This window comes from Furipterus horrens, unplaced genomic scaffold (assembly GCF_987537825.1).
Source record: "Furipterus horrens unplaced genomic scaffold, mFurHor1.1.pri manual_scaffold_8, whole genome shotgun sequence".
Classification (NCBI taxonomy): domain Eukaryota; kingdom Metazoa; phylum Chordata; class Mammalia; order Chiroptera; family Furipteridae; genus Furipterus; species Furipterus horrens.
In genome coordinates this window covers 43,917,364-43,929,901 of record NW_028327178.1, presented here as the reverse complement: position 1 = coordinate 43,929,901, position 12,538 = coordinate 43,917,364, and the positions used below count along the sequence as shown (strand labels likewise).

General features: G+C 33.5%; 1 protein-coding gene across 1 annotated transcript in view; it reads right to left on the bottom strand.

Annotated features, from left to right (window-relative positions):
* Positions 1-12,538, bottom strand: part of SMCHD1 (structural maintenance of chromosomes flexible hinge domain containing 1) — a 156,991-nt gene that overhangs the window by 66,086 nt on the left and 78,367 nt on the right. The window contains exons 21-25 of the mRNA XM_090285762.1: positions 8,780-8,876; positions 6,997-7,069; positions 4,899-5,038; positions 4,146-4,280; positions 2,278-2,505 (exon numbers count right to left, since the gene is read on the bottom strand). Of these exons, the coding sequence (XP_090141888.1) occupies positions 2,278-2,505; positions 4,146-4,280; positions 4,899-5,038; positions 6,997-7,069; positions 8,780-8,876 (673 nt within the window). The remainder of the gene's footprint in view (positions 1-2,277; positions 2,506-4,145; positions 4,281-4,898; positions 5,039-6,996; positions 7,070-8,779; positions 8,877-12,538) is intronic.

Here is a 12,538-nt window from a genome sequence, read left to right as displayed (position 1 = left end):
TCCAACTCTTTCTATTTCAGATTTTTTAGTTCAACTTTCTCTCTGCATTTAGCCTTTGATCGCTGCGATTCTTAAATGACTAATTTTCTAATATTTTCATCCCAGTTTGCCTGTTCGAATCTTCTTAGTCACTTTTTCATTTTTTACACAATTTTGCATTCTTACTTATTCTTTATCATACTTAAAAAATTTATATTAGAAGAAGCAAGCAGGAGTTACACTAAAATGGTGCTATCCCTTCAACGAAATCCTAGTTCAGTTTGGGTTGACCTTCCTAAATATTAGAGAATTCTCTAAAAACCATAAAAAAACACTTCAAAGACTATACATTTAATAAAATGGTTTTTAACATCTTTTATTATCAATAAAGAGGTGCATGTTTAAAACTCTTTGTAACACAAGAAATATGTAACCACTAGATCTGAGGCAAAATGTGTCAAATGCAGGCCACAAGTTCAGAGAATGGCAAAAAGAAGGTTATATACGGGAAGAGGCTCTTCAGTCAATGTTTCTGCTTAACCTCAATAAGAAGGGGGTTGGGGGAAGGATAAGGTCACCTGCAGTAGTATAAACAATAAAAATAATGTAGGAGAAGAAAAAGAAGACATAGAATGTGGAACCAGTTTAGAAGCCAGGTTCTTGGCATCATTTTTAAACCACTTACCTTCAAATGTGCTGACATACAATAGATAAAATGACTTGTGAACCCTTTCAGGATTATTTCTTTCTCAATCTTCCTTTCCCTCATTAATGAGAGAAAACATAAACTGACTGGAACAAGAGTTATTCCAAATAAGATTTAAAAAATAAGGTCAGCTTAACCCCTGGTTAAACAATTCTTTTAAATATCAGATCCTTATTTGGAAACTCAATAGGATAGGACAGTACAAAAAAGTAAGTTGTCCCACACTAGCAAGTATCTTAATATTTAGTTAATCGGAATCCATTACATAGGGGTCTGCAGTTGTTGATTTTCCAGAGATGGAGGGATGTTTATCTCTTAATTGCCTTAAAGAAACCTGGAGTTCTAGAAAATCAATTTTTCACACAAAATTTGAGTTTTTCTCTATGAATGTCAAGTGAAAAAGTATAGTTTGTTCTGCCATAATGCTTGGTTTGAAAATGCAATTTTATTCTAATGAAATTAAAATACATAAAATTTTGAGTATAAAACGAATTTTACTTTACAATAGTTGAACACAGAAAACTACCAAGTTGAACCCAGCCACATAGGAATATACAAAATAATACACCTCTAACACCTAGCACCTAGCTATTTATGTGTATTGAGCCACATGTCCACATCTAATGGAGTTTCCACCACCTCGTGGTAGCTCACAAATTGCAACACTTCCTGCACCCCCTTCCACAAGTAAACTGACATATTTATAGTGTTCATGGACTTCTTAATCAATTAATATGTGTTACTGCTACTGTTTTTGGCACTGTTTCATTAATTTCCTAACTTTTTTTTTAATGGGTGACTGATGAGGTTAGAGTATTGTGCCTCTAATTCCCATTTCCCTCATAAGTCCTGTGATTTTTATTGCACCATTTTACATAGCACAATGATTTTTAGGAATTTACGTGTTTCATTAGAGCAGAATTGACTCTACTTTTAAAGAAGTAAGCATAAATTGTCCACTATTCTTTCAATCAACCATTAGGAAGAATGAGAGAGCAATGTGCTTTATGTGAAAACAATCTAACCATTCTGATATGGTTGTTAAGTGAGAAGTTTCAACATATAGATTCACTCTATCTAGGTACAAATGATACATTCAAATGAAGATTGGTGAGAACCATCTAAAGCTACTGAGAACCAACCAAACTGTTTTCTAAAGATCATGTTTTTAACAAGTGGTATACCAATTTCCAATGGCCAAACCAGGACTCTCTAATTAACAATTCTGTTTCATTGTTTACATTTACCACACTTTTTATTTACTGTCTTCAAATAGCTATAAATAGACTGCTTTGGTAAGGTCTTCATTGTGGATACAGAAATACTGGTGATCAGGTAGTGACACAACTAAACAACATGTCAAAGACTGGAATTTGGATTAAGTGCCAAAATCGTCTGTCACACATGAATCATTCATGTTTCAATATAGTACATGAAAAAAAATTATTATTTAGCTTGGAATTTTAAATAATAGTATTATTTCTCGCTGATAAAAGTTCTTCTTAGAGGCTCTCCATAAAACTTCTTGTTCAGAGTTTTTTTTTAGCATAAACAAAATCCTTAAAAATAACCAATCTGTTTGAGATACTTACTTTAATTTTCTCTGCTAAAGCTGAAGTTACATGGATTTCTCTTTCTCCTTCATCATACATTTGAAAGATAAGATTATGCATGACATCACCTGCTATCCAATTAACCTCATCCTGATGTTTGATCTGGATTGCCTTTTGTCCTTCCACACTGAGTATCTGTAACCTTGCAACATGGCTACTGGGAAGCAACTTAATAGTTTTTTCCACAGGTGCCACATCTTTACAACTCTAGGAAGAGAGAGAAACCAATATACATTGAGTGACAGCTGTACTTTTTGAAAACATAGTTTTTGGCTTTAATCACATGACATGAACTGGGTGACTAACATTCATTAACAAGAATAAAGATATAATAAAAACTTTCCATAAAATTGGGGACAAATAATTGCCATAAAGTATATTGTTTAATGATATTACGCTACTAGTTCTTTTTCAATTCATTATACATTGAGGTAAGTGGACATGTTTGCTTATAGCTAGATAAAGACTTTAGATGTCCCTGAAGACTGGGCTGGCATCTTTATAATTTATTATGGGCACATCCATGTTCCACAGACCAGTAAAGTTGAGCTTGATTAAGCTGTACAAATTGATTTTAGGCAAACAAAATTAAATTACATCATTATTTCATAATCTAGGAATAATGCATTCCACAAAATAAACCAAATTCAAAAGAAGCCTAAGCCTAAAATACCTCTACACTCCTCCTTGGTTCATAGCCTCTTTCCTCATCAGTTACAGTAATTCCTGTCAAAATCCATCCACATGAATGACATATTCAAAACTCCTACCTCAATGAATACCAGATTAATAACCCACCCACCATCATATACATATATTATTTACCTGACTCAAAGTCAAGAGTCGATACCTTTGGATAACATTTTCTAACTGCATATTATATGATATACTTTGGTCTTTGTCTTAACGACCTGGATTCTTGGGTCTTCTCTCTGTTGCTGCCCTGTAGTATTTACATAATACCTAATAATTTGTTACTCTTGCTTCCAAGCCCACATTCCACCCTAAATCCAAATCTTTTCTTCCTGAATCTTCCTTATCTTTTGCACAATAGTATGCTCAAAATATGTTGGCTGTATTATTGAAAAGGGAAATGAATAACAAATGTCTGAAGATGGTCAAATACAACCAGTTTGAAAAGAAATAATCAGAATAAAATCATCTCATTCTAATTAAAAAAATAAAAACTGTCTTTTATCCTTTTGAGGATCAAGATGTTATTTGACCATATAATTAGTAGGAAAACATCAGTCAACTGGAATTAGGTTATTCATCATCTACTATAAATACAAAGAAATCACACTTAACATTTAAGTATTTTAATTGTTTAAGTAGTTGTTATCCATTCAGCAAACTTAGGGGCTATCAATATGAGGCTGGCTTCACCTTCAGCCATGATACATATCCAATAAAAAGTATACTAGTGGCACATTAACATAGAATTCTCTTTATATGAGTATACTAAATACAAACCATTCTTTATTTTTTAAACTACACATACAAATTAAATGCTTATAGTTCTTCAGTGGTAGTTTAAATGGAAATATTTACCAAACTTTCTAAGAAACAAGTGTAAACTATAAAAAATAAAACTGACATATAAATGTCAAATTTTTACATAAGAAAAATCAATTTTAGGACTATGTAAATCAATAATGCTACAGATATTATAAAATATTTGGTCAAGAAAATTACTAATATTTGATATCTATAATATGTTAAATTATTCACTATACCACTTCATACTGCCTTTGTTCCCTTATTTTTAAGTCAAACAACTTACAGAAATTATAAACCTCTTAAATATTTGTATGAAGACTCAATAATTCCAATGAATAACAACTTACAGGTATTTCAATTTTAGCTTTAAGCGTCTGGTCTTTTTTAATATTCTGAACTTGAATTGCAGATCCTGATAAAATACTGGTTCCAGAACTACTGCAATCCACAGTGTAGAGTGGAAGGTTAGGAGCACCTGAAAACTATTAGAAGCATAAAAAATGATTTAAGACCTCATTAATGTAATCGATTATTAAGTAATGGCTATTTAAATTTTCAAGTACTTTACTACAGCTACTATTTCTGGCTATAAATTACAAAATTCTAAGTAGAATTCACTAATAGTTTACCAAATTTTTGAATAAAGAGTTAATTTTCTATACTTCTAAGTAAAATTTATCTGTTTTGGAAGACAATCTGACTTCTTCAACAACTATTCTTTCTTTTCTACTTTACAAACTATTTGTGTTTTCCTTTCCTTTTTGTGGTCTTTTAGTCATCTTCATTTACCCATCCATCCCCAATCCTGAAGGATATTTCTATCATTCTATCTATAAATTAAATACTTCATCTGAAATGAGGTGAGAGGGGAGGAATCTTTAGTTCATAAATTTCTTTATGAAACTCGGCATCTTTATTGGTTTAGGGATTCTGAAAATTATTGGCAATGAGGTATCCCACAAATTTCTCCATGGAATAATTGTTAAAACCTAGATAATATACGAGGTTTTTTTTAAACATCTGAAAGATATAATCATTTCCATTTACTACAATGGGACTCAAAATAAAATCTACATATTCTTTATCTTACAACAGCTTACCTTACAATGAACAATCAATTTTGGTTGTGCTGTTATGTTGTCTGATTCATCCAAAACTTCTACTTGAAATGGGAAAGCCGTTCCATTTTCTATAACTAAAATTTCAGAATCAGGTTTCACTTTCAATCGACGAGGGGGACCTACAAGAAAATTAAATAATGAAACACAGATTCTAGTTTCTAAGACTGAAATATTTTATAAATAATGCTGAGAAAGAAAAAAACTAAGCAATATCCATATTTTATCATTTCCATCCCCTAAATGCATAATTCTATATATGATCAGAATTGTCTCAATTATATAAAAATGTTTGATGTCTAAATTTAGTTTTATGCAACAAGCTATGACACAGTAACTCATGCTAGAAATCACCTATACATGTAAATTCTCTAAAAGATACAGGAAAAAAAGTATTGAAGCAGTAAAAGCTTATTAAACTACTTTTTTATTTACGAACTTTATACAATGACCGTTTTCTCAGGCTCATGTAAATAGACACCTGTTTTGGATACTAATGTTCAAAGGATCAGTTCATGTAAAGATAAAATCAGATAATTTGTTAAGACTGCCCATTACTTTACTATCATAAGCAAATTACAACATAAGCTTCCTCTGTGATTAATAAGAGGGTTTACATTTCTGTAACAAGATGACTTGATGTGCTTTATAAACACTGATCTTTTAAATTTCAGTTTATGCTAAATGCTGATAATGCAAGTTTACAAAGAACAATTACTAGAAATACTTGTCTTACTTTATAATATTGTTAGTCGATATTTATTTTTTACTATATGCCAGGCAACATGTTAAATTTTAATTAAGTACCATTCTCATATAATCCACACAATGATCTTAATAAAGAATGCAATATTATTGTCCCCATTCTATAGATGAGGAAACTGAGACCCAGAGAGATTATCTATCTTGTCAAATGGCCAGTGAGTAGAGCAGACTCAGGTTTAAGTTCCGGTTTGTAATTTGAAATCTGTTGATCATTATCACTATACTGTGCTACTTCCTACTTTACCACTTTCCCTCTTGAATGCCAAAAAAAATGCTCAGAACCATCTGGTTACTAAGGATTCCACTACTACAATACATATTTTTAGCCAACTTCTAAAATAATAGCATTATAAGTGTAATGTAATGATTTTTTATTATACTTTTACTAATGTGCCAATCTTTACATCTTTATCAATTCATGCTTGAGAGGAAATCTCAAACTAATGAAATTTGTGAAAGGAAATAAAATAGCTAATTAGTTTTTTTTCATTTAAAACCAGTAAAAAGGTCATATATGAGTAAAGATACAAGCACAGTATTATTAAATCAGAACTAAAACTTATATCCCAAGCACCATTTTAGGCATTTTACAAGCACATGCAGTTCTCCCTTTGAGCAGTACTGTGTTAATGAGAACTCATGTATATTGGAACTGTGTCCTCCATTCAGTTACCACAAAACTGTGAAAAGCAATGGTTGTCTATATTAATTCTTTTAATCCTCACAACTCTGAAAGTAAATACTTATTTTATATGTGAAAAAACTGACACAGAACAAATTTACCTAGCTCATTCATGTCAGCTTAAGATTCAAACGCAGAAGGGCTGAGTCTAGAATATACTCTTTGAAGCTCTAAAATAGACTGTCTCTCAAATTAGCCAGCATTTTCCACCCAGTGTAACTTTAATGTAACTTCATTTTCAAATTTGTAAGTCATTATCAAATTAACAACATAAATACAAGAGAAACTTTTCTTCTTAAAATATGAAATAATGACAGTTGTATCAGAAAAGGTAAAGGACTTATTTAGTCCTAATGTAAGCCTAATAAGTATAGCTCTACTAATAGTTCCCAAATACGTTTTCAACATTCACTTTTTTCTCCCAAGGTTATTTTTACATCTTCACTAAAGACTTCTTCAATGTTTTCCTGGTTCTTCATTGATCATTTCTGTCATGCTTTGACATTCATAGGTATTTTCAAAACTTACACCATAATCAAACCCAAAGATACTTCACCTATACATTTGTATCATATGTTATCATAAGAATGTTATTTAAAAGGTAAATATTAGGAACATTTCTTAAAATATTACCTGGTAGTAATCTAATTTTCAAAATCTGCGAGTCTTCTTTGAAACCCGGAAGAATAACCTTCAGATTAAAGTTCTGTTGAAAAAAATTTAATCAAATCCAAGTCTTAAATAAATACTTAAGTATTTTATCACTTTAATTTTTATTTACTTTGCTTTTTATTTTCATACCATTATAGAAATCAACTTAGCAATTTTATAATGACTGAAATTATATATATGTATGTAAGGGATGCAGGTAAAAAAATTGACATTGCAAGTCCTGGCTGGTGTGGCTCAGTGGATTGAGTGCAGGCCTGCAAACCAAAGGGTCACTGGTTCGATTCCCAATCAGGTCACAAGCCTGGGTTGTGGGCCAGGTCCCCAGTTGGGGGCGTATGAGAGACAACCATACATTGATGTTCTCTTCCTATATTTCTCCTTACCTTTCCCTCTCTAAAAATAAATATTTATTTTTAAAAACTGACATTGTTTTTTGTTTATAGACAATAGTTTCTTCAGATTTATAAGACATAACCTCTGAATAATGACCAAAATCAGGACGGACTTTATAAAAAACATGGGAGAATAATCAAGTGAAAAAAATAAAAATCTAAAAATCTCCAAATACAACCTAGTATTCTGGATGAGATCTGGGAATGGAGGAAAAGGAAAAAAACAAACAAACAAAAAAACCCAACAAACCACTAGTGAAACAAACGGAAAAAAGGTGAATATAGTCCATGGTGTTATAAAGAGTACTGTATCAAGTGTTCATTGCTTAGTGTGGATAAACATCGGATGGTTATGTAAGATGTTCACAAAAGAAGCTGGGTGAAGAGTATATATGAACTCTGCATACTATCTTTCTAACTCTTCTATAAAGATAGTTATTTCAAAATAAAAAGTATTTTTTTTAATCTTGAAATCTTTTTGGTAAGTTTATCTCATAATAATCAAATTTCCCATTAAATCAAGTTCTTAGGAAAAGGTAATCTGAATTCAGAAAGATGTACAAAACTTGATCTTTACTTTGATTTGATTTTATACTGCAGTATAGTAAACAGTACTCAATTTCACATATTCTATTTTAAACATCATTTTGAGAGGAAAAAACTTAAATAATATATTGAAGGTAATTATACAGTGAAAAACTATTACCATAGAGCTTCCTTTAGTCATGTAAATCTATTAACTGCTTTACACACTTAATTGAAAAATTACCCACTGGAGTTTATGGCTTTACTTTCTCTAACCTTATCCCTTCCAAGACACTTTCCTTTATCCAAATACCTAGCCCAGTATGTTTACAGAAGTGAGCCAGTTTCTCATATATTTGTTTCTAAGAATTCAAAAAATGATGGAAAGAGAGAAAAGTGGGTACTAGAAATATTAGGAGAATACTCTGTAAAGTCTATGATTGTTTAACCAATATACTGTACACCTAAAACCAATACAAAATAATATTAAAAGTAAACAGTAATTGAAAAAAATTTTTTTAAAGAAATAATACAGTACTGGATAAAAGTATTGAAAAAATGGCTTTGAATGAAAAGACTGAAACAAAGATAATAAAGACTGTTGAAAATACGTAATTAATAAATGCTTAACAAAAACAATAGTAGCAAACATGCTGATTTTTCTTAGAGATGTAAATGGTAAGCTAGGTGACATGATCGAGATTAGTTCCTAAAAATCCAACATTACTATCATCTTGTTACAAAAATAGGTTATTCAATTTTAAATTTACAATTTTGTTTCTACCACATAATAAATATGTACTATAACATGTATGTACAATGCTTACCTTGCCTTGACAAGAGTTTACAAGGCCCTTAGCTGTAACACCTCGAATTACACAATTTGGTCCCTTGGTTATTTCTTCATATTGTAAGGATAAACCACTGGAAAAAAATAAATTATTTTTTAACTTCCCCTCCATTACCTAGAAATAAGCTGCAGATGTCATTTGTTTTCTCACATGCCATTAACATGTTTAATTAATTTTTTAAAAAATAAGTTTTAAAAATATGAAGAAATAACAGAAAAGCAAATTCATATGAATTTCTTTTCCATAGAAAAATGATCCAACAAGCATTTGTAAGTGATACCAGTAAGCCAAACACTGCAAATTAATAATGTGTATATAGTAAAATATGAAACTTCATATATTGAATTAGTAAAGATACAAGGTAGGAAATAAGCAAATGTATACCATACATATAGGCCTAAGGAGAAAAAAAAATCCAAATAGGCCAGGTTTAAGCATTTCTTCAGACTTTGCCATGGATTCTTGCCAATCTTTCACTCAATGGGATTTTAGAGAATTTTTGGTGCCCTTTAAATTGAGGTCCAAGAAATGAAGTATAGCCTTGTAAGGATATATACTGAGATCCCTAATCTACTACCATGGGCGATTTGATTTCTAAATCACTTTTGAACATGTGTAGATTCTTAGAGAGTATTTTTACTATGTCAAGGGGTCGTCGGCAGCCGTCCGTCTCGAGAGACGATGGTGTAGCTTCTGAAGAGTCTATCTGCACCGCCGAGAATGGCTGTGCAGTCCGACTCGGGAGTGACACGGTATCTGTCTCCTCCCGTGTTGAATCGACATCTTGCGATGACGCTGGAGTGTCCTCTCCAGTGGAGCTGAAGCTACAGAGCCTGGGCAGGGTGATATGGAGGGTCTGCTGTTGCCCATGCAGCAGACCCCCCCTCTCTTCGCAGCTGAAGGATCCAAGGGAAAGACGGAGTCAATACAGCTTGTCTTCAGGTGCGCCGCAAGAGTTGCCGGTGTTGACTACAACGTCAAACCGCCTTAGGGACTCCGGCTCCGGATTTTCTGTCAGGGTTTACTCCCTTAGCCTTTCCCCTGAAGAGGTATGCCGCAAGGCAGCGGAGGTTTTTTGGAATCAGAGTTTTCCTTCTCTGATGTGCCCTGACTGGAAGATTGAACCAGCGACACTTAGCTCGCAGGCCGACGCTCAATCCACTGAGCCAAACCAGCCAGATGTCAAGGGGTAACGTGAGGAAAAAAGGAAAAGTATAGTATGATGAAGAAAAAGCCTAATTTTTCTGAGGAATGGAATTTAAATATTTACAAGTATTTATGAATAATATGTAAAAACTAAACAACATGCTTTTGTGGGGGAAAAAGAGATGTAAAGCAGCATACAAGACAAAATGGACTCCTGGGGGAAAACAGCACATTCAAGGTACACATCTACATCGCACTATCACATAAAACCTCAGAAGTATGACATCAGCAAGTTCTGTTCTTTACTGTTGAAGACAGATAAGAAAAGAGAGGAAACGAAGAAAAGGACAACAAAACTTACTAAAACACAGGACTGACAGTAGTAAATGACCTAGTAGTCTTAAACAAAACAAAACAAAAAAACCTAAACCTTGAAACAGTAATGAAAAAAGCTGGAAACCATCTATACCACAGAATTCCCAGGTACCTCTCAGGCTCTAAAAGTGAGGTCAAAAGAGGCAAAATAAGTAAACAGACACACAGATAAATAATGTGAAACTCTGTATCCTCAGATCTCTCCTCTCTGGCAGATGACTAAAAGATTATTATCTGAAAAAGCCTAAAGCAGAGACTCTCTGAACCAAGGGAAAGCACATAAATTGAAAGAGACGGTAAAATACTAGAAAGAACAGAAGGAGTAATCCAGAATAAATACATATAGATGCTGAGACTTTCCCATGCCCATTCTCATCCCAGGCTTGTTATTGGATGAGTTAAGAACCTGGAGAGCCAAACTATTCCCCTCCAGGCAATAAATTAAATATTTTTCTTTGAGAAAGCAGTCCACACCAAGAAAAAAAGACGTAAAGATACTGACAATAAGATTTCCCCCCAAGAGTTAGAACAGATCATCCTATAGTAGAGTTCATGATCAACATCATCTCCCCCAAGCTAAGTCTCCTATCTACAGTTTAGTTCTCCACTCAATTATAAGCAGATGACCACTTACCAGATATCTGAAGAAAAGAGATGAAAAACCAACATAAAACAACTAACTAGGAGAAAACAGAGATTATCTATGTAGGTAAAGTTTCCTTTAAAAAAAAAAAACACAAAAACAATTATTTATCAATGAAAAAAAGTATTATATTTATAAAACAAAAAGATCTACAAAAGACCATTCAGAAAACCAGGAAGAAGTCTTGGAAATTACAAGTACTGCAGAAAGGAAAAACTCAATGGAAAAGTTATAAAGCTCAGAAAACACACAAAAATATTAAGAAAAATAGAAAAAAAAAGAAAACTTAAGAGAATTAAGTCTAGAAGATTTAATATCAAATAAATAAAGGTTCCAGAAAGAGAAAACAGTGACAATGAAAGGTAGAGGACTATGTATTGGGTTGGCCAAAAACTTCATTTTTTTTTTTTTTCCCCATAAGGTGGCTCTAGTAGTGCTTAGCTGTCTAACTTAACTCGAAACAATTTTGTTAGATTGTATTTGTGACAGTTGTCATATTAGCATGCATTTTTAAAAAACTTACCAAAATTGGTCACTTTTTGTGTAGCCATTATAATATTGAAGATGGAAAAAACATATGTAACATTTTTGGCATATTATGCTTTATTATTTCAAGAATGTAAAAATGCAAAAAAAGATCTGTGCAGTGTATGGAGGAGATGCTGTGACTAATCGATGTATAGAGGAGGTGTTGTGACTGATAGAATGTGGTCTGCTAAGTTTTGTGCTGGATGATGCTCCACAGTAGGGTAGACCAGTTGAAATTAATAGCGGTCAAATCAAGACGTTAATTGACAACAATCAACACTATACAACATGAGAGATAGCTAACATACTCAAAATATCTAAATCAATAGTTATTGGTGACAATGAAAAAATGTGTCTTATTTTACGAAAAATAACATATGGACTTTTGGCCAACACAATACTTCAGAAGAGACCTATACAGATATGTATTGCTATAAAATTTTGCCCTATTAAGAATAAATAGTAGGAGTAGAGATGGCAACGGAGTAGGTAGCAGTGTTGTCTGTTTGCTTCCATTACGGAAAGGCTCAGAGTACAAACACGGAGATGAGTGAATGAGTGAGAATTTCAGACAGCATGAGCAGGAAAAGAAGTGTGGGAGCAGAGTGGAAAAGGGCAAAAGGTTCACCCGCGCTCTCAAGGGGAGTCGCTGGGCCCCCTAGGCCCAGTCGCTGGGTCCATCGAGCCTGGCGCCGCTGCCGCATTGTACCCCAAAGGGGCGGCGGCAGATCGGCTCACTGGCGGGGATCTGCTTAGAAACTGCCACTTGCCATAGGCGCTGGGATCAGCAGAGTCCCAGAGGAAGACAATAGGAAGGTTTCCTTGAAACAGCCGGAGGTGTGGGAGGACAGCTAGCGGCCCGGACAGTGGGAAGCTATATGAACTGAGTCTCGGTGGGAACCCCTTGGGCTGGCAAATCTGGGCTGGCAATCTCCCACCCCGGGTGCGCGCATCACGGCAGCACTAAACAAAAAGGAGCGAAACTAAGCCGGGGAGAAGGACCCATACGGGAGAGCTGCAGCAGAAATACAGACTCAGTGGGG